At 53.2% G+C, this 25,889-nt stretch overlaps 1 protein-coding gene across 3 annotated transcripts in view; it reads left to right on the top strand.

Annotated features, from left to right (window-relative positions):
* The window catches only part of EFCAB14 (EF-hand calcium binding domain 14), a 31,260-nt gene that overhangs the window by 2,331 nt on the left and 3,040 nt on the right, over positions 1-25,889 (top strand). Inside the window, exons 3-10 of one of the 3 annotated variants that reach the window (XM_074266027.1) lie at positions 6,055-6,200; positions 10,776-10,874; positions 13,703-13,813; positions 15,780-15,875; positions 16,808-16,999; positions 18,431-18,502; positions 22,151-22,235; positions 23,851-23,979. In XM_074266027.1, the coding sequence (XP_074122128.1) occupies positions 6,055-6,200; positions 10,776-10,874; positions 13,703-13,813; positions 15,780-15,875; positions 16,808-16,999; positions 18,431-18,502; positions 22,151-22,235; positions 23,851-23,979 (930 nt within the window). The remainder of the gene's footprint in view (positions 1-6,054; positions 6,201-10,775; positions 10,875-13,702; positions 13,814-15,779; positions 15,876-16,807; positions 17,000-18,430; positions 18,503-22,150; positions 22,236-23,850; positions 23,980-25,889) is intronic. The other 2 variants (XM_074266026.1, XM_074266028.1) reach the window with 2 other exon arrangements.

Genomic DNA, 25,889 nt, shown 5'->3' on the forward strand with positions numbered 1-25,889 from the left:
GCTCCCGCCCTCCTGCCCCACACCCGGCGGGCGGCTCCCGCTCTCCTGCCCCACACCGGAGGTCCGGAGGTCCTGCTCCACGGGGCTCCTGCCCCACGCCGGAGGCTCCTGCCCCACGCTGGCGGCTCCTGCCTCATGCTGGCGGCTCCCGCCCTCCTGCCCCACACCTGGCGGCTCCTGCCCCACACCCAGCGGCTCCCGCCCTCCTGCCCCACACCCGGCGGGCGGCTCCCACTCTCTTGCCCGGAGGCTCCTGCCCCACGCTGGCGGCTCCTGCCCCACGCTGGCGGCTCCTGCCCCACGCTGGCGGCTCCTGCCTCATGCTGGCGGCTCCCGCCCTCCTGCCCCACACCCGGCGGGCGGCTCCCGCTCTCCTGCCCCACGCCGGAGGTCCGGAGGTCCTGCTCCACGGGGCTCCTGCCCCACGCCGGAGGCTCCTGCCCCACGCTGGCGGCTCCTGCCTCATGCTGGCGGCTCCTGCCCCACGCTGGCGGCTCCTGCCTCATGCTGGCGGCTCCCGCCCTCCTGCAGCGCTTCTACTTCAAAGTCGTTTTCAGGCTCCCAGACTGTCCCAAACAACAGAGGCCCTTCCTGGAGGGGAGAACACTGAGGGCGGCTCGGGGCCCTCCTGGCCAGGGACTCAGGGGACTTGTTGCTGTTTGCTTGAGAGTCTGCATCCATCTGACCCACTCTCCTCATCTCCTGTAGAATAGCTGATGAGGAGAGAGCTTTACATTTGAGTTAATTATCCTTTTTAGACCCTCTCGCTCGGCGTCCTTGTGGAGTGTGATGAGCAGTTGCTAGTGGCTCTGATGTGCATCAGTCTAACCGGGAGTCCCGATCCCAGCCGCAGAGGGTGTTTTTCGAACCTTCCCGACCCGTGATTGCGGGGTGCGCGTGGTGACGTGGTGGGCTTTGCTGCAGGAGCTCCACCGGGTGTTTGCCATCACGTGGGGTGTTTTGTTTGTAAGGGAATATATTCATCCTTAGGTTGTTTCCCTTCTTGGAGGTGAATAGGGAAAAACCCGAGCCTGCAGTTGTGGCCTTGGGATGGTAAGGAAGTGGACAGGGAAGCCTGCCCAGCTGGGCTTCCATAAAGACCTCCAGACCAGACTGTTTCCCCCACTTCTCTGGGGCCTCACGCTGCTTTGCACACAGTAGGTACCTAAGCAGTGACTGTTGACTTAAATTACAGGAGAAAAGAGAGAGCAATCAGAGCCAGAGCTTAAGGATCCAGGAAATCCTGCTAATTCCTCTTCTGCACCTCCTCCTTAGTCTTTAAAACTTTTGCTTTTGATTTTAAGTCTACTTCAGTAATTAGTTCCATCTAAATTTCAATACAGACATTGGCTGTGGATCCTAAGTAAGAGGAGTTGTTTGTCTCTCCTCAGGACTTCCTGGGAAGCCAAAGCCTCTCCCTGTCCATGTATCATTAAAAAAAAAAACCCATAGATAAGCTTGTATTAAGCACCTGCTGTGTGCCGGGCACTCTCCTGAGTGATGGGGATACAAAGAAAGGCAGAAGCTTGGGCCCTGCCTCTGGGAGCGCTCAGCCTCAGGCAATCACATAAGCCACAGATAGTTGGAAGTGGTCCGGAGAAAGGGGAATGGAGAAAGGCCTCTTGGAGATGGTGGGATTTTCGGTGGGTTCCCTGGGTCCTGCCTCTGCCCCTCGGCGGTCGGTCACTCCTCAGCTAGAAGCGACAGCCATCTCTATAGGACTCAGTGCTGGCCTGGAACAGAACAAGGCGCAGCCTGTGACAGATGTCCCATGGGGGCAGAGAGGTCTGACGTAGGGAGCCTCCTTGGGCTCCCCCTCAGGCAAGAGACCAGCCCTCGGGCCCTCCCAGGATCCCCATCCCCAGGACCTCCCCAGCAAGTGCTTAGATGGCAGATTGGGGCTCCCTGGAGCGTCCTTTAATGGCATTTACTCAGACGCTAGGGTGGGGTTGTTTGCCTGAAAGAGCCTCTGGATTGACGGTCTCCCCAGCATGCCCAGGGGTTCCTGGTGGGTCGAGGAAGACTCCGCAGTGGGCTGCTGGGAATCTTCCCTGCATCAATGTTGCATGAGGTGTTCTTGGTGTTGAAATCTCATGAATTAGTCATTGGGGCTTGTTGCTTGCACTTCCTCCTGTGTACTTAGCCAGAGTACTGCTTCTCCTTCCTTAGGAGGCCACACTGAGGGTCCTGCAGGGCCTGCCACGGTCCTGGGCTCGGCTTCTTGCCGGAGAGCCCCAAACTGGGAGGAGTCCTTTGGTTGTCTCACTCTTCTGGTGAAGATGGGGAGGTGGGGAGCCAGTAAGTCAGGTGGGTTCAGAACTGGCAAGGTGTCTTTACTCAAAGGACAGCTGTTCACACAGTGGGAGTTCTCTGGTGGAGACCTCCAGAGACCCGTCTGGGGCCTGTGCTGCCTTATGTTTATCAATGACTGGGATAAAGGCATGCGAATCCTGCTCTTAAGACTTGCAGATGACTCAGCTGGGAGGGAGCTAACCAACCCACTGGATGACTGGGTCAGGATCCAAAATGACTGTGACAGACTTTAGAACCTTGCCCACAAATTCAATAAAATGAAATCTCATGGGCATGAATGTAAAACACTTGAGTATTAAAGTCAGTCTCACAGTATAAGGTAGGGGAGGTACAGGTAGCAGTGATTGTTCTGAAAATGATCTGGGGTTTTCAGTGGATAATAAGGTCAACAAGAATCATCTAGGAAGATATGGCAGCCAAAAGAACTAATGCATTAAGGCAGGTGGAGCTTCCAGGAACAGGGAAGTGGGCGTCTCTCTGTCCTGTGTCCTAACCAGATGTCATCAAAGGATTATATTCAGGCCTGGGAACCATTGTCTAAGAACACTGGCAAGCTAAAACATTTCCATAGGTGGGCAAACGGGTTGATGAAGGGCCCTCAGTCTGTGACAGATGGAGATTGGTTAGAAGTTGGGGCATTTGACCTGGAAGAGAGATAGGGCTTGATGACTGTGCAAGTATCTAAAGAGCCATCCTATAGAGGAGGCCTTGTCTTCCCGGCTTGGGAGAGTGAGCCCAGGAACCATGGGGTGGGGTCTGGCAGGCTGGGGGCAGGAAAGTCACCCTACCCGTGAGAACTATCCAGAAGTAGAAGAGGCTGCCTTGAGACAAATGAGCCTCCCCCCCAGAAGTCCAAAGTCCCTATGTCCAATATTTTCTAGTGAAGACTCTTTTGGTGATGACTTGGACGATGGCCACTGATGCCCTTTCCAAGTCTCAGATTCTGTGATTTAGAGCCTCTCTTTGGCAGGCCCCAAATGAGAGCATCATTGGCCCACGGACACCCTTGTTGCCTCAGGATCAGGGTCAGCGTGGCCTCACTAGTCCCCACCAAGCCAGGCAGTTATCCGTGTGCCTGCATGTGATACCCTCAAAGTGGGCAGCATGGGACAAAGGAAAGAAATGGTGGCCCTGGGCTTCCATCTCACTTCGGATACAGATTCCTCTGTTACTTTGGGCAGCCCACTTTCATTTCCCTGCCAGATGAGGAGGAGGATGTCTGCTGAGAGCCCTCCTAGCCCTTGGTCCTGAGGAGGGACAGGCAGACATCCAGATTAATATGAAAGAAGGGAGCTTGGCTGGCTTAATTCAGGAGAAGATAACTTGTGTTGGAATTAGCACATCATTTTCATTGGGATTTTGTACCATGGCATGAAAGATAAGGAATGGGCATACTAGTGCTTTTTACCATTAATGGAAATACACACAGTGAACCCTGTTCTGACCCTCTGTATACCTTTCTCTACCCCCACCCCGTTCCCAGGTACTCATGCCTCATATCGCTTGGATATGTACAGACACCTGTGTCTCCTGGCCCTTTCTACGGAGGGTGAGCTCCTGGAGAGCAGAAAATGTTCTTCTTTTGGTGAACCCAGTGCTTGATGCACAGTCAATGCTTGACGCACAGTCAGTGCTTAATTTGTTCATTGATTTTTACTCACCTGTGTCTAAAATGAAGCCTGCCTAAGAGTGCTGGTGATAGAAGGAGCACAAGGCTGCATTGCTTTAGGGCAACTAACTTGAGAGGCCCACGTCTCCAAGGTGGAAGTGACCCTTGTACTCTTACTGCTCAGGGCCTGCATGTTAGAGATGAGAAACCAAAACTGGGGGGTGGGGGAGAACTCGCCCAGAGAAACAGCTGCTTCATGCCCAGCTGGGCGAGGCTCCCACTGTCAGCTGCCAGCCTGGTCCTTTGCTGTTCTACCGAGCTGTCCATGTGGAGCCCTCACTTGATGTGGCTTATTAAAGTTTGCTGGTAATGGAAAGCACAGGGGGATTCCCTTCTCCTGTCCCCTGGGCTTTCTTTAGCTTCCCTGAATACTTTCAACTCCTTTCTCTATTGAGAGAAATGATTATTTTTTATTATATTAATTAGGATCCAGGCTTTTTTTTTTCCTTATTCAGACACCAGCCCTTAAGTGTCCAAAGAGCATGACAGGTAGAGGAGATTGCCCTAAACCTTGGGGTACATGTTCCTCATCTTGGGCAGGATCCTTGAGGATGCTACTTTGAAGTATAAACAGAATCTAATATAGGTAAATTCTCTGAGGATAAGCCCGTGTCCTTGCACAGGCCTCTCTCTCCCCCTCAAATCGGGTTTAGGATGACTGAGCTCATGAAGGAGAGATGGATTCCTCTGGCCAGAGGCCTGGGAGCACTGACTCGAATTTTCAGCAGGAGAAGCTGAATCCTTTTGGCCCACCACCACCTCATTTTAACATCTACCAATCGGGGTTGATTTCTCCTGTTGGGAATTCCCTTTCCAAAAAGTCTTTAACGTATCCTCGATTAGAGGTCTTTGGTGAGCAAGAGAAACCACTGACCACCAATTTATTGATTATTAACTAGCCTAATAAAATGGTTATTACCCAGAAATTCTGTCCCTTAAATTTGTTCACTTATCACACTATCTGCTAGTTTGCTTCAAGTCCCTATGAAGATTTAGGAAGGTGTTTCCTCAAAGTACATTAGTGGCTGGTTCATTATAGCAGTTTGTTAAGAGCTAGCGTAATAATGAATGTTCAAGCAGCCTTGGCATATGAGAAGGGGGTGGGGATGTGTTTCGTATGTCTTAGATACTATTTTGAGTGTCATTTGGGTAGAATGTTGTCACTTAAAGTTGTAGAAACTATATAGGTTCTCCAGGGCTCCTGCTAGCCCAGGAATCTTGAAAATCTCTTAAAAGAGAAAGCTCTGTATAACTGCAGCTCGTAGCTTGTCTTCATTGTGTAGATTGTCTAGGCCCCAAATCCTTTATGAAAAGAGGAATAAAGAGGACTTTAGTGTCATAACTCCCAAGTCCAAGGCCCTACCAACTGCCCTCTTGATAACCTGATGCCTAAACTAAATCCTTCCCCCCAAGCCAGGCCCAAATCTTCTTTGAGCTGGTCGAGTTCTCAGTGTACAGTTTCTCAGTCCCCTCCCTGCATAATTAGGGACCAGTGTGGCTGGTGAGCAGACAGATTACAGTAGAGGCTTAAGGTTTTAGAGAGGAAAAGATTAGAAAGATTTAACTTAGTCATGTGGTAAAGGGATGGCGCTCCCCACCTTTGTTCTGAACTTAAGTACAGTGTGAAAAAAATGCCAAATGTGAATAGTGCACCTTGGAAGGCCTGGAGGGTTGAACTGTTTCCAGCTAATATCTGTGTGGTATTTTGGGGCACACAGGGTGCTTCTATAGATATAATCTCAGCAGATCAGGGTCCAGCAGGGTAAAGATTTTTATCTCTCTTAACACTTTAGAAAGTTGGGGCTCTAAGAGGGAATATATGGGCTAGATGCCCCCAGGGAGGAGGTAGCAGAGTTGAAACCAGAACCCCCCATTTTAAAGACTTGGACTCTTCCTCCTCCTCTTTATAAGTCCTGCTGTCCTCCCAAGTATAGAAGATGTTCTTCACACTGTGTTTGGTGAGAACAGAACAGTACGTGTCCTTCCCCTACTTAGGTAGTTGGACATTCACTCATTTTGTGGTCACAGAGATTACTGGCTGCTATTGCTGATCTTCTTCTTTTTGGTTTTAGTGGAATCTAATCAGAAAAGCTCATTCCAAGAGATCCCCAAACTAAATGAAGAACTCCTCCGCAAACAAAAGCAGCTGGAGAAGATTGAATCTGGAGACCTGGGCTTGAGCAAAGTCTGGATAAACATCACAGAAATGACCAAACAGGTAGAAGGGGTTTGGTTCCACTGCTCTAGAGCTCCCTGCCTATAGCTAAGAGAAGGCCCAGGCCAGGAGAAAGCCTTTTGTCTGGATAGTTCAGGAAATGCAGATGAAATTAGGTGATATGGTATGGTCATCTGACTTAACTCAGCTCATTTGGCAGTTGAGCCATCAGCCTGAAGTTGCCATAGGCATGTCCTTTCTGAAGACAGAGACAGGAGTGTCCTTTCCAGGCACAGAGAGTTGAGGTCAGTGCCATCCTCAGAGGACCAATGTCTGAAGGGCCGCCCTAAGATGGTCCCCAAAGGTCACAGAAACAAGAATCCTGTTTGAAACGGGATAGCCAAACCAAAAGAAACTGAAAAGGCATTTTCCACTTCCCAAGTCCTCCTAGATTTACCAAGATTGAATACTAGGAACAGACCTTTTATTAATGATATCTTATTTTATTGCATGGACTTTCAAAAACTGCCTTTTACTAAAATAGCCTCAGGTCCCAGCCTGGACTCTGGTCTCTGCAATCTCTTCCAAATCAAAGATTCAGCGATTCTGGCATGAAATATTAAAATGCTGTGTTCAAACGCAGCCAAAGCTGCTCTGCTCTGCACCCCTTCCTCCAAGATGAGATGCTGCTTCTGGCCTAGATTGGGGAGGTGGGGCAGGAGAGGGCAGTACTCTGATTTGTTTTGTCAGAAAGGGCTGGCACCTTGTACCTGAGGGTGTGATGCAGAGCCAGCAGCTGTGGCCAGGCAGCAGGGGCTCTAGAGCAAAGGATGCTGGGTTCCATCTGGTTCACAGGGTTGGAGAATGGCATTGCCCAGGGTCCCCCCCAGGTTTGGGGAGTGGGTGGTGCTCCCTGGGTCCTCAGAAGGTGACTTTCCTTGCTGACAATTCACTAAGAAAACAAGCCTATGTGAGCGAGGGAGGGGAGCATCCAGGTGTGTTTAACTTAGGTTTATTTGGTGCCCCCGGAGCTGAACAGAGTCTGACATTTGGGCACAGTGCAGGCCTGGAGTGCTCAGACTAGGAGTGGGCCCTGAGGGGACAAGCCCTCCCTGTCAGCTGTGCTTCCTCCGAGATTGCCATCTAGAAGAGGAATGGTCAAGGGGAAAATCAACCAAGCTTCAAGGAGGAGCTTCTCTGTTTCTCAGGTCTGGCCTTCTCGGCCCCACTATTCATCAGGCACCGGGGCCTGGTTATGGAGCCAGGGCAGTTCCCAGGGCCAGCTCAGAGTTAGGAGGGGCCCAGCCCGATGGCTTTGGGTCTGGCTGGGTGAGGGCCTCCCTCTGGGGACCTGGGGTCCCTGTGCTTTTGCCTCCACGCTAAAGCCTCCCCTATTGTTCCATAGGGCCTGCTTCCCCCTTCGCCTCGAGGCCCTCAGAGGCCAGTTTTGGCGTCACGCCACCTGCTGTCCTTTACCTTCTGCCCAAGGCTTCTCAGGCCGGTTACTTCACCTTGCTGGTTTCAGTTTTCTCATCTGTAAAATGAGGCGCTGAGACCAAGTCCAGAGGTTTTCACTTTTTCTCTGCCCTGGACTCTCCTTTGGCACCTTGGTGAAACCTACGGACTCCTGAATCATGTTTTTCATGAGTAAAACAAAGTAAATGGGATTACAAGGAGAAAACATTCCGATTAAGACTCCCTGGGCTGTGGGCTGGCAGAGGTCCCTTCAGCAACACAAGCCCAGGGTCAGCTCCATGGGCTCCTCACTCATAGCCATTTCTGAGCCTCCAGAGCAGGAAAAGGCACCGACTCTTGGGGGCGGGCCCCTCGGGGCTGCCTCGGCCAGAAGGAGCAGAAGACGAAAACAGCCCGCTGGCGTACGACAAGGGCTGGCATGTAGCACAGGGTCGCCCACGGTGGCTATTTTTACTCCTGCTCATTTCGAGCCGCCTCCTTATGAGTGCAGCACTTTTATTTTAAGCAGCTCTGGGTGACTCATCCCCAGCTCAGGCTGTGGGATCCCTCCCTCTTTCAGTTTTCAATGAGCTCTGCTTTTTAAGTCCTCCCATTCATGGAGCTATCAAGCTAGTTATAGCAGAAGGTGGCAGCAGGCTCCATCTTGTCCCTTCAGGCCCGCTTCCCGACTCCTTTGCAGTGTGGAAGAGGGGTCTGCCTCAGAGTGGTACCCTGACAGGGAGTCACCAAGGGCTGGCATCCAGATTCAGTGTCATGGTTTGGGGGCTCCTTCCAAGGTTCCTGATTCCTTAGAGGATCTGAGGGCCTTGCCAAAGGCTAACGGGTTACCCAAAGCTAGGAAGGGTAGTCCTGCCCAGCAGCTACACTCTGTTTGGTGGAGATGCTAGCAGCCTTCTGCATGCCTCTGTGGCTCTGGGCAGAGACCTGATGGCCTTCTGGGCCCTGGAGGCGGGGCCTGCCTGATTCCCTGGCCTCATATTTCATAAGGGAAGGAGCTTTGGAGGAAATGGTTACCCTGTGATTGGCTGGGTTTGTGAACTGACCACATTCTGTCCTTCTCTGCTGGCACCTTTCCTCTGCTTCGTGTTTCTCCTTGGCCCAGATTTCCTTCTTACCAACTCCTCTTCCTTCAGTTCCTCCCAATCTTGCTCCCTCTAAGTCCCACTCAGGTCTTCCCACCGCATTCAGCCTGCAGTAGGGGTTCATCATCACTGGACTGTCTTCAGCGTACTTTCTCCAGGCCCGCTGGGGCATTAGTTCTGTCCTGCCTCGGCGAAGGCAGACTTGTTCCTAGTGTATTGTAGCTCCTCCCCGTCCTCTGCCTCCAGCGTCCAGATCGGCAGCCCCTGTGGCCGAGGGCTGTCCAGCTCTCTTCCTCCTTGATCTGCAGAACCCCTGCTCAGTTTCTGAATCTGCTCAGAAAGACCTGAGAAAGAAGGCAGAGGAAAGCGGAAAGGGCAGAGGCTGGCCCTAACTCAGCTCTTCTGCATCCCCAGGGGGAGGGGCTGCTATGAACCCTATTTTACAGATGAGGAATTAAGGCTCAGAGGGACTTTCCCCTGGCCACGTAGCTAAAAGTAGTAGATGTGAACCTGTCTCCCTGAATCCCATCTTCAGCCCACCTGCTCTACCAGGCTACCTGGAGAATTCTAATACACACATTGCTGTTAAATGCTGAAGCAGTCAGTTGGCCAGGTGTGCTGGGGAAACAAAGGGGAAAAATGGGCCTTGTGTTTAAGAAGCTGACCTGTAAAGGGAGGCAGCCCACACATAAGGTTCTACATTGTCATCCCCTGCATATGGGCAAGACAGTCTTAGAAGGGAGCGCTAGCCACCAGGAGGTAGGGCAGCGGGATGCGTCCAGAAGGGCTTTGTGTAGGAACTGGAAATTGCCCTGTGGTGGGGAGGGGAGCGCTCCAGTTAGCATCTTGTGTGGGGAGAACAGCACTGGCCAGTGGGCTAAACCGGAAATGATGGGGAACAAGGTAGGAGAGCCCGCGGAGGGGACTTTAAAGCCTGTAGTTTGTATTTGATCTTGGGACTAATAGGCAGCCACTGCAACCTTCTAGGCCAACCAGGATGTAATTGTCCAGGAGAGGGGGGACCAGAACCTGAACAGACTGCCGGCCACGTGAGTGTAGAGGATGCGTAAGAAACATGGGAGAAGGAGGAGTCGAGGATGATTCTGAAAGTGCAGGCCTGAGTGGGCAGAGCATGGTGAGAGCCTGGCCAGAGACAGGGGACACCAGAGCCGAGGGCTCGTTCCAGCCAGCCGTAGCTCAGTGCAGAGGAAGGGTCTCCTTAACTAGACCCAAATTCACCTCTGCAGCTTTACCTTTTCTCCTAATTCAATCAGTTGAAGCCATTCAGGGCAAGATGAATCCCTCTTCTCTGTAACAGTCCTTCAGATACCAGAAAATAGCCTTCATATGGGCTCCTCCTTTCCACCTGCAGCCCCAGCCCCCAAACCAGAGTCCTGTTCTCCATCCTCAACGTCCCTCCTTCCTTCAGCCAGTACTTAGTAAGGTGTCCAGGCCCTTCACCTTCCAGATAGCACTTCTCTGCATCGGTTCTAGTTTTTCACGACCTTCTTGAAGTAAAGGCCAGGAAGTGAACCCCGTCCTCCATATAGAATCTGGTGAGGGCCAAGGACTTGTTCCCACAGACAGGAGAGGACGCTGTCTTTTATTTTGAACCCAGCACCTGTTTTAATGAGCTGCTCGTGTTTTAAGTCCTTAAGTCAGGAAGCTCCTTGGTAGCCTGCCAGGCACATTTGTTTGAGCCACAAGGAGCTGTCAGCAGCTCCCATGCCTTAGATTTCCAGTTTTTTCCTGCAGAGTGCAAGGGCGACTCTGGCCGCCCAGACACCGAGCACTCATAGATCAGTGAATGGCCCAGGTGCGATTCTATGCCAGTATCTCATCTCTACATTGAGGTCACATCGTGGCGGCCCATGGCACCTTTATGCTTGAGGGTCCGGGGGGAAGTCTGAGAGACCCACGGCCTCTAAACTCTCAGGCCTGGGCAGCCCCACCAAGGAGGGAGCAAGTGCCCCGTGAGAACAGGCCATGGCAGTGGGGTCCAAGGCCAGGAATTCTGGAGAAGAAGATCATGATTTCCAAAAAGGGCTTTCTCATCTTTTTTTTTTTTTTTAAATTCCAGATTGCTTCATTGACTTCTACAGTGAACCATCTCAAAGCTAACATTAAATCGGCTTCAGATTTGATTAGCCTGCCTGCCACTGTCGAGGGACTTCAAAAGGTAAGGGCTGTAAACCTGGGCCCTGGCTTTGTAGCAGAAACCTTCAGTCTGGGCATTGACTGGATTCATTTTATTTTTTATTTTTTCTTGAATTTTGAATTTATTGGCTCCTGCCTCTTACGTTTGCTGGCTGTCTTTTACCTCAGGGTCACCCCCCACAGTGGGGGGTGAGCTTTTGGTCTCTGGAATTTTTGCCAAGGAGTTTGAGGGTCATCCATTGGAAAGCCACCCAACGGCACATCAAGGACCTTCCAACTTCTCAAGCTTCCAGAAATGGCAGCAGTGTGATTTCCTGAGGACTACAGGGTACAGGCGCTCAGCTGACCCCAGGCCCATGACCCCATGACCCAGTGTTTGGCTGAGCTTCCACCTGCTCCTTGTCCCTCAGCAGGCACTCTTGCACCAGTTAGGGGCAGAGAAGTAGAAGGAGACAGTCTCGGTCTTCCCAGAGCTCACAGTCTGCAAGGGGGAGGAGAGCCAGGTAGATCTGACGGAGCTCATTCCACGGCATCTTTCCATCAGGCTGTAACCAGCCACCATATTCTGCAGATAATTATAGCTTTGAACAGGGCATGTTTGAACACCAGGTTTGCTCTTTGTTCCAATGGGACATGACCAGTGAGTATGAAGACAGCAGATAAGGGCCTGTGCGAGGGCCGAGGGGACAGGGAAAGCTTGTAGAGACGGTCGTGTCAGAACCTCCCAAAGGTGCAGGAGGGAGGCAGGGAGGCCCTCCAAGATTGGGGAACAGCCTGGGCTTTTTTAGAGGCCGGCTCATCCACTTGAGGAAACAGGTAGGGTGGTTTCAGTGCCTTGGCCACAGTCACCTCAGCAGTGAGTGGGCAGAGCCTAGACCAGCAGCCCAGGTCCCCTGATTCCAGATCCAGTGCCTGTCTTGACTCAGAGGAAGCAAAGCTGCCAGCCAGGTTATGGGCGGTATGATAAGAGTTCAGAATGATGGTGAGGAGGGCTAGAAGGGAAGGCAGGGAGTCGAATGGTAGACCAAGGAGCAGCGGGTTGGGGGGATCCCTCCCAGAACAAAGCTCCCGGCCCTTCCACCTCCTCTGATCTTTGCTCAGCTGGCAGCCACATTCTCATAGACAGAAGCTACTTTGGTATTTTCCCAACAAGAGGTCAGAGGCCCTGAGTGCGAGTACAGGTGGAAGGCCCACGTCACAGACAGTCACTTGTGTAGGTTTCTGGGGGTGCTTCCACCATTCTCCACGGGCCCATACTGGCCTGGCCGCACAGGAGCAAATGGGGAGGGAGACTGAGGCGCGGTGGAGCCTCATGGCCTTTGGCCCGGGTCCGCATCATGCTCCATGACAGTTCAGATAATACCCGAGTCCGATGGAGATGAAAGCGGCCGAGCACTCGGAGGTCTGTGGGCTTTCTGGTTCCGCTGTCAGAGCAGGGGCTGAACCAGGACATCGATAATGTCCTCCCCTCTCCAGGTTATCCAGCCTCGAGCTCACCGATGCTAGACTGGGCTTCCTGAGCACGGGCACTTGTCTCTTTTGTCTTTATTTGTATACTCAGCGCTTGGCAGAGAGCCTGGCACAGTAGGCACTTTGGCTGACTGTGGCCCTGTTTGATGAAGATGAGTGAAGGATAAATTCACTCCATGAAACTCTAGTTCCTTTCTGACCAAATCTCTGCTCGGTCCCATTGCTACCCCTTCCTCAGGGCACCAGGAAAAGGAATTCTAACCCCTGCTCTCCAGCCACTGAGAGGGAAGCTTGGGGGAGAGGCCAAGACCTGGGGATTCTGGGGGTGCAGAGCAGGCAGGAAAGGCTCCTCAGAGCCCAGATGCACTGCTGAGACTTGCTTGAGCATGTGTAGCCATGTGCCCTCAGGATCCACAGAGACGTTTCCCTGGCCCCGGGCTCCTGCACCCTCTGTTCCAGGCCCTGGGTCCTTCCTGCAGACCTGCCCAGCCATTAAGTAGGGATGAGGCCCACACGGGGTTTTAACAGGACTCCCTCCTGAAACTTTTGTCCTTGGCTAAATAGCACAGCCAAGTGGCTTCTGAGTCCAGAGCTGGGAAGTCTCATCTTCCCTGGACTCGTCCAACAGGGAGAGTCTGGGCAGGTCACTTCACTCTGTATGCCTCAGTTTCCTTATCTGTAAAAGGAACTGGAGAAGGAAATGGCAAGCCCCTCCAGTAGCTCTACTAAGAAAATCCCCAGTGGGATCATGGAGAGTCAGACCCAGTTAAACAACAAAATCAGCCACAAGCTGTCATCCCTGCATGCATTTCCCAGCCATCCTGTGAGGTCTGTGCTGCTTGTGGTCCCCATTTTACAGATGAGGTAAAGCTGAGGCATCCAGAGGGCACTTGAGTTGCCCAGCTGGAAGTGTCTGACTTCCTGACTCCTTTAGAGGTGGGTGCCAGGGCTGGCATGGGCAGGGATGACCAGGGCAACTCCTTCCCTGAGGACCCACTGTCAGGCTGAGCTCTGTCCAGCTGGTTGGCCATGGTGGTGGGCAGTGCCCATGATCCTTAGGCAGCGCCCGTGATCCTCGGGCAGCACCTGGCTTCAAAGAGCCACGTAATAATTGATAAGCTGGCATCATAGATTTAGAGCAGCAAGGAGCCTGAGAGTCCAAGGCCCTCATTCCTAAAGGAAGAAGTGACCTCCTCGGGTTAGACAATTGAGTTTGTCTTTGCTGGAGAAAAGCCCCCACTCCCTGCTCTCTTCAGGGGTCAGAAAGCCTGAGGCATCGCTCGATGCTCATGATTTCCTGCCATCTGTGTGAGGCTGAACTCTGGGGTCTCTGCGGGGTCCCTCTGCCTGTGACCTCACTCACTGGGCCTCTCTCTTTAGAGCGTGGCCTCCATCGGGAGCACCTTAAACAGCGTCCGTCTGGCTGTGGAGGCCGTACAGAAAACAGTGGATGAGCACAAGAAAACCATCGAGACCCTTCAGAATGACCTGGTAAGGAAATCCTGCCCCAGCCCGGAGGCAGGCAGCCCACCTGGCCCTCCGGTCCGTCTCCATATCAGCCACGCCCTCAGAGGTCTCTTAGCCAAAACAGGAGGCTGGTACCCTCCCCATTCTTCGAGGAGCATCCGGCTCTGCCCAGAGCACACCCTAGATCCTTGATTAAGCCCCACAGAGCAAGTGCCCATAGATAGGATCCCAGCGAGGGTAGATGGCCCACCTAAGGTTGGGAGGAAGAGAGAAGGGGCAGCCTTGGCTACCGGAGGTCGCACTGCCCCAGGGTCATCAACCTGCATACAGCTGGGAGCCTGGGTGGACCTGCCCAGTGCAAGAGGGCACATAGAGAAACCTCCCCCCCCCCCCCCCCGGGCTCCCGGAGCGGGCCTGCTTCTGAGAGCCAGTGTGGTTAGGGAGTGTCATTCCTGTAACACCTGAAGCTTTGCAGAATGCCGTTCTTAAAGGCTGAAGAGAGTGATTGTGACACTTTGAAAATGCTGAGACCGAGCTTAGAGCTGGGCTTGGGATGTGCCGTGCCCATAAGCCACAGGAAAAGCAGAAATTGAGGAAGGGGGGAGGGAAGGAGGTAAGAAGGATGGTCCAAAGGACAAGCTTAGATTGGCAAAGGGAGGAAGGAGAGAAGGAAGAGCCACTTATTTAGCACCGAGTGTATGAGCCCAGGACTTTGCATCCTCAGTCACCCTCAGGGCAGCTGCTGTCATTATCCCACTGTACATTTGAGAAAACCAAGGCAGGTAACTGTTAAGTGACTGGCAAATAAGGGTCTCCCTGCCTCCAGACTCAGCATGTTCCCCCTCTCCCCTGCCCAGCCCAGAATCCCCACCCCCCAGCACTTTCCCCGCTTGACTGCAGTTTAAACTCCCTGCAGAGACATCGTCTGTCCCCAGGCCCCACTCAGCTTCTCCCTCCCTTTTGAGGAGGCTCATGGGATGGACCAGAAAGAGGCTTGCCCCACAATGCCCCGGGCTCTTCCCTCGCAGAGGAGCAGGTTCTTTGGTGTCCTGGGGGCCTCGGCCACTCTCTCTGGAGCCCCGACTTTGCTATCCTACTCCTTATCAAAGCAGAGGCAGAACGAATGCTCCAGAGAGGGCCCCAGATTTCGGAATCCATTGGCTGCTGTTTGACTTTAATTTAGTCTCTCCATCTTGGACCTGCCTGGCCCCAGCCAGGAAACCTTTTGTGGGCGGGCCATAGCTGGGACCCCTCCTTTCTCCCGGCCCTGAAGAAGGCAGGGGCGATGGGTCCCCAGGGTGCTGGTGCTTCCAGAGAGGGGCCTCTTGTGGGCCTGGGCTGGGAGGGGGTGCACAGAGGAGCTGGAGCCCACATGGAAGCGCAGCCTGGGGACCCAGAGATCGCACAGTTGGTTCGGGGACAGAGGTTAAGCAGTGGCATAAGGATGCTGCCCTGGGAACAGTAAACATTGACTCAGGCCTAGGTGTGGACCGAGCCTGGCACAGAGCCCTAGAGGAGGAGGGGTTAGGGAGAGGAGGGGGGGCAGGGGTGCCCCACCCCCACCCGTGGCTGCCTAGGGTAGCAATGCCCGAACTGGGATTGAAAAATGGGTTGGAGGTGGCAGCAGCCTGCAATGGGCATGGAGGGGCAGGGTTCTGAGCTGGAGGAGGCCGGGCTTCTCAAGACCAAGTGGTGGCTCTGTGTGAGCCCAGCTTCTGATTCCCAGTCCTCACTGGCTCTCCTGGTGAGAGAGAGGGCTGGGCATCTGGGCGCTCCTGGAAGGTAAGGACACTGGGCACAAGGCCTAGCACAGTGCCCCCTTTGACTAGAGAGGAATGTGTGTGAGGTCCAGTGCCCAGCCTGGGCTTGGGGAAGGGGAGGGCTTTCACCAAGGGCATGTTACTGTTGGGCTGCCCCACTGCGGTGTCCAGGGAGAGCCATGACGATACGGCCTCAGTCGTGGCTTCTCTCTTCTCGTCCCTCCTAATAGATCCAACACCTCTCAAAAGAGAGCAGGACGGTCACTCCATCACCCTCTGTGGCCCCAGAGCTGGGCAGGAAAAACCTAAGAGAGAGCTTACAGCAGGTACTTGTTGCGCCTCCATTTGGATTCCGTCCTTGGTACTGGGCCAGGCCTCGGCCCCCGGCTGCTCGGCATCAGCCTCATGCTGCCGCCCTCTGTGGGCTCAAGGACCTTTTCCCTTTGGGCCGGGGGGCAGGTGTCTAAATGCCTTTTTGCCATTGCCTACGCCCCAGGTGCCCTGGAATCGCCATCACAAATGAAAGGGGTCTCTGGTGCTTAACAACTCGGGCAATTGGAGGAAGTGGGATCACGGCCGGGCCCATTCAGAAATTAGAGCTGCCAGTTTAAGGCAAAATTAACTTAGGCCTCTAGAACTTCCGGTTGTTTAAAAAAAAAAAAAAGCTGAGGGTGGCAATTGGCTAAGAGGAAAGAAATCTGACAAATATTGGGTTCAGAACCCAAGAGAAAGGTCGGTCTGCTCATTAGATACATTCACATCCTTAGATTCAATGTATTCTTTTTTTTCCTTTCTTTTCTTTCTTTCTTTCTTTTTTTTGTTTCAATGTTTTCTTAAGTCTAGACTGTCCATTCTCATAAATAGCAACCAATACCAGCAGATGTCAATAAAAACGCTGGCTCTTCTGCTAAATAATGCACAACTTGTCCTAGTGGTGTTCCGTGCACAGTTCAGTAATTGTTCTCATTCCTAAGGTGGGATTGTTCAGATAAATTAACATCCATTCATTCATGAGCCCGCAAGCCTTGCTGCCTGCCAGCAGGTAGGGGCAGACGTGGAGAAATCTGTTCCCAGGCACTCTGCTCCCCGGGCTCGAGGGTCTCTTATCATGAGCCTCTTCCCATGTCTGAGGTCAGAGCCACCTCACGAGAGGAGCCGGGCCAGAGCCAGGGGAAGGGAGGGCGGCCCCGGCCACGGGACCTCCAGGGAGGTCTCCTCAGCCGGATCGAGTCCAAAGCATGCTCTGTTTCTGCTCTAGGACGTGCTCCACCTTCAGAGCTCCTTAGAAGAGGTCAGCAGTACCCTCGTGGGGTATCAGAGACAGAATGACCTCAAGCTTCTGGGGATGGACGGGACAGTCAGGAATCTGACCCAGAGAGTCAGCTCGGTAGAAAGCAGCCTGGCGGCTCTGAACAAGTTAGGGAAGAGAGACAACCTGTCCTTCACCATGGTAAGAATGTCCAAGGCCTTGTGACGTGCTCTGCCCCCTGCTGTGTGCCGTGTCCGCGTGGCTGCTCACGGGCTTCTCCCAGAAGAGATGGTCACTCGAGCGTGGCAGGTGCATGGCGCTTCCCATCCATTGTCTCCTCAGGTTCTCATGATGTGGTGAAGTGTGTGGAATAGGAGTCATCACGCTGTTTCCCAGGAGAAAAGGACCCCAAGTAGGCGCTAAGGTTGAGGATGCCAGCCTGCCCCTGTGCTCCTCAGTCTGGGCTCCTGCCCGGTGTGGGCAGAGGGCGGAAGGACTAGAAGTCTTAACCATTCCCTAGACTTTGTTTGGATTTAGAACTAGGAGGAAGCGTGTTTACCAATGAGGAAACTGGGGCCAGAGCTCAGACTTCATGTCACAGCCACAGGCTTCCTCATGCCTCAGGGACCAAGAGTGTTCATGGCACAGAGGTGGGAAGGCACTCCGTGTCTGACTGTCAGTCACCAGGGCCATGCCCACACAGGGAGGCTTGCAGGTGAGCTGCCCAGGGTCCCCCGTCTAGCGTCCAAGAAGCCAGGAAACCTTGCAGCGGGGGGTCCTGGGCACTCTCCCTTCTGAGAGGATTGCAATCATAAGGTTAAATGAGCTTCCTAATCCCATCCCTGGGAGGCCAGAGGGTTGAGTCCTTTCCTTCCCATTCTACAGAGCAGAAAACTGGGGACAGACAGCTAGTTACTTCTAAGACTGGCCCTCCTCCTAGTGCACCATGTTGTCTTCAGCCTAGGGGGATATGTTCTGCTAGGTTCAACGTCATCACCAGTGTGTCCCCCTCTCATCGCCTGCATGTATGTGGTTCTGCAGTAGGCCCCCGGCTTTCAGGAAACTCCCATTGTTGCCATAGACATGCCCAAAGTTGAGACCCAGGCTTTCCTGCAGCACCCAGCCTTGGCCAGTGGCCTAGCCAGCCTCCTCCTCCTCCTCTGTGAATTTGGGGTACCCAAGTACCCACTTCTGTCCATCACCAGGACAGATTATTTAAGACAGAGCAGGGAAGATAAAGAGGCTCCCCTTGGGACTTCTCAAGGCATCTGGGGTGATGTATTCCCTGGGCCTTGGTATATCCCAGAGAGGTTTGGTAATGGGGGCCAGCCAGCCCAGCTGCACAGCCCACCTTTAAAACAAAGTGGAGTTTTTCAGACTCCCATGGAAGCTGCCCCTGTTACAGGCTTCTTTGTGGCCATGCTCCTTTTCTCCCTTGCTCCTTTTTTATCCCTGCTATCCACATAGAGTTCTCCACCTTCCAGTCATGTGTAGCTGAGATTCAGAAGGGCACGATGTTTGGGAGGCTTTGATGTTTGTCTTACAGAAATTTCTCCTCATTCTCCTTCACCTCTCTCTCCTCTCCTCCCTCTTCTCCCTCTGTCCTTCCCCCTTTCTCTCTTCATGTTCAAGATGACTGATGGAGCTTCTTCTCTGAAAAAAGACTCTCATAGGACAGATGGGGAACAAGCTCAGATCCTAAAGGTAAGGGAGAAAAGGAAACAGGCAGGCAGCACCCAGACCTTCCCCAAGTGACGGCTCTGCCCCATCCTCCATTATGGCGGTCCCTGAAGGCCTCTGTAAACTATGTCATTGCGACTTAATGTGTTTCCCGTAGTCATCCACCCTGTTCCTTCCCATGGTCTTCCCAAAAAGCAGTCAGTAAGGATTTCCTCAGCTTGAGTGCCAGAGACCTCTGACATGCTCTGTCCATTTGGGCAGTTCAGAGGGAATGAATGTGGATGAACACACTCTTGAAGCAGCCATGGAGGAGTCGGTGCCCAGAATCCCATGTCCTGAAATCATGTCCTGGCGCTGGAAAGCTTCCAGACTTGGCTTCTGTTGCCCTTTCCATCGGCTTCTCTCCCTCTGTCTGCACAGACATGGACGCAGAGGCCGCTTCTGTGTGTCAGTCTCCTCCTGCTTGGGGAGGCGACCACTCTTGCTCCTCTAAAGTCCAGGATGCCTTTGCAACACGAAGGGTGAATCTGCAAGGGCAGAATGGATCTGCTCATCATCATCTTTTTGCTGCCTAGGAGAGGAGTGCTGCCATCGAAGGCATCGAGCCGGGAGGAGGGTGGCAATGCAGCAGAGAGGGAGTGCTATGGAGGGGTACAGAGTGCAGATCAGAAAGAGCCTCAGTCACATTGAAGGTGCTGGGCTGGGCACCTGCTGGGCAGTGGGATACACCCCGTCCATTGTAGCAGCAAGAGAGGCCTCAAAGAACTGGGCAGGGTGGGGGAGGTGTGGGCAACCTCCAAGCGCTTCCTGAGAGGCCCTGCCCCTGGGGCTTCCAGTAGGGTGCAGTCCTCTGCCGAGAACACTGGTGGTCGGTGCCCTCTGATCCCATCTGCTACAAGAGACTTGGAAGATGCTGGAGGTAGCAAGCTCGCCAACTTCAACAGTCACCAGAATGATGGCCCTCTCGGCCCAGCCAGTTTGTCCTTCCATGCCGCCTTCTCCTGGTCCAAAATGAGCCATTCGCTCACCGCCACTAGCAGGGGCTTCAAGTGACAGCCTTCCACCTTCTGGGCTTCTCAGACCAAGGTTCTGCTGCCCAAGAGATACAGGAAGTTCCTAGGCCAGGTCACCCTCAGCTGGCAAGTCTGCTCTCTAGAGCATGACTCCTTCCACTCTCCTGAAGAACCTCCTGGTGCTCAACTTTACCCTGGCCCCAGAGGAGACGAAGCACCTCACGCCCATGATCATGATGGATGGAAATCAGGTCCTGCAAGATTCAGGCCGTCCTCTATACTTCTTCAATGAGCCCTTTAGGGCCTTACCCTCTTGGATTTCATCCAGCCCAGACAGTAAGCAGTTTTAATATATACTTCATAGAACATAGGGAGTGGAGGAAGGGAAGCTTTGGCCTTAGTAAGTGCTTAATGCTTAAGGAAGGAAACTGAGGAGGACTGAAGGAAAAAGCTACTCATGTGGCCCAAATATGTCCAGAGGCCGGGTGTGCTAGAAGTCATGCAATCAGGAGGAATCATCTCTCAAGGGGAAGATAGCAGAGGCCTCTTGCCAGTAGTGCTGACCAACATTTTCTAATCTAAATTTAGTTTTCATGGAGACCACAGCTTTATAGAGAAGACAAGTTCCCACTTCACTCAGCGTTTGGCCATTACAAAAAAAAAAGTCTTCAATTCAGTCAAGTCAATTAAGCGAGTTTTCCCCGTACTTAGCAACATTTTACAACATCTTAAGTCGACATTACAGAAAGAAGGCTGTGTAAGAACCCAAGCTTGCTTAAGGTGTTTTGTGAAGAAGATCCCTTGCAGAGTCCCAAGGACCAAGAGGATGAAGCTCCTCTTCCCAGATGGCCTCCAAAATGAAGTCCAGAATCTTGGAGAAACATGGACTAACTTTCCACACAGGAAAAATCCACTAGATGAATAACGTCTATGTTCTAGACTCTGGTGTGTATTTAGTGGGCAAAAATAGACCAGTGTCCATCAGTGTTTATGTGTAGTTGTTCATCTACTATAAATGGAAAAGGGATTGGATCTGAAGGGATCAGTTGAGGGAAAGGGGCACAGTAGAAGTAAGCAAGCATTTATTAAGCTCTTACTGTAGTCTAAGAACTAAACATAAAGTAGCGATGCTCTCAACAACATGCAAATGTCTTAAGCATAGACAGAATTATGGAGGTGAGGCATTGGTACTTAAGGGGTTCAGAAAAGACTTCTCATAGGGGTTACTCTTTTTGGGAGTTCACAAAAAGCAATTATTAAGCACATACTGTGTACTGGAGCACTATACTCTGTGCTGGGGATACAAAAAAAAAAAAAAAAAAAAGGCAAATACATCTGCCCTTAAAGAGCTCATATGTAATGAGGCAGGCACTGGAGGAGAAGAGTGCATTTCACAGACATGAAAGTAGGAGTTGGGGTGCTGTGTGCGAGAAGCAGCAAGAAGACCAGACCAGAGAGAGTAAAGGGAGGGGGGGAGGGCCAAAGGGTGCCAGCTTGTGTGTAGATGAGTCCAGTAAGCTGACCTTTGTTTAGGAATATGATGGTAGCTGTGTGGGAGGTGGATGAGAGGGCAGGGGCCAGTCAGAAGACTGGTAACAGATGATGGCTTGAGTGGGATGGTAGCTGCGGAAATGAAGAGCTTGGGACAAGTGGAGAAAGGGGGGGCAGAGCCCGCAGAGTTACTGCTAACCGGGTAGAGTCCTCAGCCATAACCGGAAATGAGGGAAAGGGGCACGTTGGAGAGCAAAGGTGTCAGCTCTTGGATACACTGAGTTTGACTACAGACGAGGCAGGAAATGCTAGTTGGCGGTGAAACCTGGTTCAGGACAAGAGTAGTGGCTGGCGGTGCAAGAGGCATTGTGCAGAATTGGCTCCTCAGGAGCTTTGAGGGAGGCCCCTGTGGGAGCGGGTGTCACCAGAGAAGAAGCACAGAGGATGCAGGGTGCTCAGGGACTGACGTGGAAGCAGTCCCCGAGAATCAAAGACCCTGGTCTCCTTCCTGAGACCAAAACCTGCCTCCCTGACGCCCCGCAGAGCAGGAAGTATAAAGGAGGCCTTGTCATGAATGGAGGATACCTGAGCACGGCCCCGGAGTCCTGCTGTCCTCAGCGCCAAGAGAACTTGGGGGACCCCTTGGGGGAGAAGGGGCTGGGGAGGGCGGACTTGGACGGCAGCTGGATGCAGACTGCTCGTTGGCAGGAATGCCTACCTCCAGGAGACCATGGGTCCTTTTGAGATCCATGTCTATCTCAGCCCAGACATGGACGCTCCTTCCTCAGAACTCTAATGTTGACAGATCTTGTATGTGTACGGCCCCTAACAGGTTACAGATGAGCCCTTTCACATCCAGGTTATTGTGAAGATTAGGGGATGATGGGAGAGAGGCAGGAGGCGCATGGTGACTCTGCTTGACAAAGATGCAAAGTGTCCAGGACTGTGGCCCGATCCTGGAAGAACTGAGCGAAGTTCTTGAGCAGAACTCATTGTGAGGAGGTGTGACCACGTGTGTGTGCATGTACTGTAGGCGTGGCGTGTTAGCCCAGTGATGCCCTCCTTGGGGCAGGTGGATCTCCTTTCAGGTTCTGAGAGCCACAGTCATGGCCTTCCAGGCTCTGGTCGGTTATTCCTACAACTCTGTTTTGGTCTTTGTTTGGGACAGAAAGAAGAAAGTACAGTCTCCAAGCTGAGGGAGAAGCTCCAGCTGATCACTGCTCTCACAAGCAAGCCGGAGGCCTCCAAGGAAGGTGGGTGAGCTCCCCAACTCTGAGGGCTTCCTTCCCCAAAGGACTAGGGAGAGTTCTGGGCTTGGGGCTTCCCCAGGGCCCTGTTCTGCCCAACCCCTCCCTTCAGCGCTTCTGGGGATGAGAATCCTTCTGCTTCCCTTGTAAAGCTGGCATCTCCATAAATGCCCGGGGAGCATCAGTGGCCAGTTTTGTCCTCCGGGAAAGCCCCTCAGACTCTGCCCACAGGTTGGACCTGAGAGCCTTGAGGAGGGACCGAAGGAGGTTTTTCTGGTATTTCAGCCCATTGCTACCTTCTGGACCCAGGCCCTGGACCAGTGAGCATGTGATGGCTGCTCCTGCCAGCTTCCTAGCTGACTCCCCACTGCCCATGTCACCAAATGTTTATCACTCCCAACAAGCCCTGCGTTGTGCTCAGCACTTAGATCCATATGAGCCCTGGGACTTCCCAGCCCCTCTCTGAGAGAGGAGGGAACTGCAGCCCAAGGCCCCGTGCCACCCTTGTCATCAGCCTGCTGGGGGTTAGAGATGCATATGAAACAGCTCCCGTGCCATTGGGGGGACAGCAAGGGTGAATGTGACTGTAGAGTAAATGAGAAAATGGGGAGAGGAATGAACAAGTATGGAGAGAAGCCAAGGCCCAGCTGTGTGTGGGTTTAAGTGTCTAACCTTGTTTTGTGTTGGATCTGGTGGGCAACGGGGAACCAAGAAGTGGGCAGTTGGATTTGGTGGGCGATGGGCAGCCGAGAAGTGAGCATGCTGGTCTCCGAGGGAAATCACGTTGGCCAGTGAGGAGATGTGTTTTGCCTGATTGTGTTTATTTGTGTTTTTCCCCCATGGGGAAGGAACAGAGTGTAGAAGTTGTAGAGAAAAATAAATGCTTACTATTTGCAAAAAAAAAAAAAAAGAAAAGAAAAAATATATATATTAAATAGTAATTAAATTCATGGGGCCTGTGTGAGGTGGTGATCAGAAAAGAGGGCCCAGGCCAGAGCCTCGGGCGTCACCCAGGCTTAGTGCACTTGGTGTGGATGAAGAACGAGAGGGGGAGGGGGAGCCCTCGGGAAGCACTGGTCTTGGGGTGCAGTTGTACTCCCTGTTCTTTGGGCCCAGCCCCTTGGCAAATTCCAAATCCACCAGATTGTGCTCTCATTGCCCCTGCCTCCAGGAGAGAATATCGGGAGACCCTTTGCCAGGTGCCCTAATTCAGCCTTTATTCCCTGTCCAGAAAAGGGGCCCTCCGTCTGGCGGCTTGTTCTTAAGGAACCTTTTCACAGTGGGCTTCAGGATGGAGGCCGGCTTGTCAGCCAGAACCTGGAAAGCTCCATTCCGGCTGCCCCTTGCCCACATGCCACAGGCAGCGGCAGGGACTCCCTCCTCACATGCCAGCATCCTCAGAACTCTTCTCCCTGCTCCCTGCTTCCCAAGTCACTGTGCCCCGGGGTTATCTAACCCCTGGGGGGGAGGAGGCCCCCTAGCCCTCAAGAGCCCTCCTGGCCCCTTCTGATCTGCCATAGGCATGTGCCCTTCATCTCCCTGCTTGCTGCTGCACCTCCATTTGCAGGTGACTTCAGAGGGGATCCTCCATGCTGGCTTAATCCTTCTGTGTGTGTTACAGAGAAAAAGCAGAGCGCTGCTTCAGAGCCAGCTACGTTCCCCAAAATTTCCCCGCGGTCACTTGGAAACCAGGTAGAGGCAGCTAAACACCTGAAGCTTGTCGTCATCCCAGAGATTTCCAGCCTGGCAGGTGAGTGGAGGGGGGGAAGGGCAGAGTTGGGGGGAGGGAAAGGTGAGACTGCCCTTTGAAGCTGGTCAAGGGTTTAGGAAGGGATCTCAGGGGAGCCTTGGAACAGAGGCCCTGGATTCAGATCCACTTTAGGACTCCAAACTCTGGCTCCTTGGAGCTCCTTAGAGCTCAGCACTCACTGGCTCGGAGGCCTGTAGGCTGAGGGAACCGCCACCTCCTGAAGCTCTCACTGTGGGGCAGCTCGAGGCCTTTAACCTGCTCCTCATTCCTATTCTGCCTGCTGAGGGGCAGTGTGGCTCAGTGGAAAGATCTTGGCTCGGACATCAGAGCACCTGGGATCAAATTCTGCTGCTGTGGAAGCTAGGCAGCCTCTAAGCTCCCTTCCTCCTCCTCAGGACACTCCAGCCAATCAGTGTCCTTCCCAAACCGTGTTGCCCAGAAGAGGATGCAGTCCTCCAGAGCCCTGACCAGGAGAGCAGTGACTCCCCCTTGTCCCCACCACCACGCGGCTCTTGATGCAGCCCAAGATCCCACGAGCTTTAAAGCTGCCCCCATCCGGGCAACTCCCTGAGCATGCGATCCACTCTGACCCCCAGGTCCTTTTCAGAACAGCTACTCTCTAGCTGGGCCTCCCTGTCACCTTCTTGCCTTGGGAAGGACCCAAGTGTAAGACTTTACAGTTACTCCCATTGCATCGGTCATAGAAATCTTGTATTACCCACTCATCTAGCTGGCAGGCAGTTGGCATTTTAAAAGTTTTTTCGGTGCTGAGCTTTGTGTTAAGTGCTAGGGACACCCACAAAAGCAAAAAGCCCCAGTCCCTGCCCCCTAGGAACTTCCAGTCTAGGAAAAGACACCCACCACAAAAGGGACAGGAGTAGGGGCTGGGCGGTGGCAGTCATGGTGACACAGTGGACAGGGATGAAGCTCCATCTGTCCCCAAACAGAGATCCCGGAGAGGACTCACCCCTGGGTGAAGGGAGCCGGGCAGCCAGGTCCAGGAAACCTCTCTCTGTATCCGCAGTGCAGGGGACAGAGCTCAGGGGGCCTGAGGAGCCTCTTGGTCCCAGCTCCACCCCCCCCTCTGGGGCAGATTTCATGCCTACAACCACCAGCCCAGTGGAGAAGCTTCCTGCTGGGCGGAGAAGGATAAAAAGGGGGAACATCTAAGGAGGGTCATGCCAGTTATTGTTGCGTGTGGGTGAGAAGCATCAGCTCTGGGCTCGCCTCATCAGCTTCAGGGATCTAAGGGAGCCGCGGCCTCTGGAAGACGCTCCATGTCAGGGGACTTGCTCCTTCCTGAAGCCGGCCTCCCTCTATTTCTGGGGCCTCTGCTTTCTGCCTCCCTTTGTTGCTCCCAGTCATGTCTTGTGGTCTTTTGGATGGGGGTCCCTGCACTTGCTGTGCTAGCGGGCAGTGTGGCCCATGTTTCCAGAGAAAGGCTCTGGACTTGCAGCCTCACTTTGCATTGAGATTTGGAACGAAGTGAGATTCATTTAAGAATCATTGGGCCCATTCCCCGACTCTTCTGCCTGCCAGGAAGCACGCTGCCAGGCTTGTGCAACTGGGGGCCACGAAATCATATTTGCTTTGAGCCTCACAGCAGCCCTGTGAGCTAGGTGTTCTTGTTCTGTTTTACACATGAGAGAACTGAGGCAGGTGGGTTAGGGGCCTTGCCCAGGGTCCCACTGGCAGCATCTGGGGACCCAGCGGCTTCCTCGTTCCGCCCCTTGGGATCAAGGCAGATAGAAAAGCCTCCAGTGCAGGGAGCTCGGCCAAGGGCCCAGAGGGAGAAGAAGGCAGCCAGTCCCTGGACTTGGCCCATACGGTCCCCGTTGCCTCCACCAAACGTTCTCGGCTCCCAACCTTAGCCAGTGACTGGCACTGTGAGCCAAGGGGAACGTAGTACC

The sequence above is a fragment of the Sminthopsis crassicaudata genome, chromosome 4 (assembly GCF_048593235.1).
Source record: "Sminthopsis crassicaudata isolate SCR6 chromosome 4, ASM4859323v1, whole genome shotgun sequence".
NCBI classification, from domain to species: Eukaryota; Metazoa; Chordata; class Mammalia; order Dasyuromorphia; family Dasyuridae; genus Sminthopsis; species Sminthopsis crassicaudata.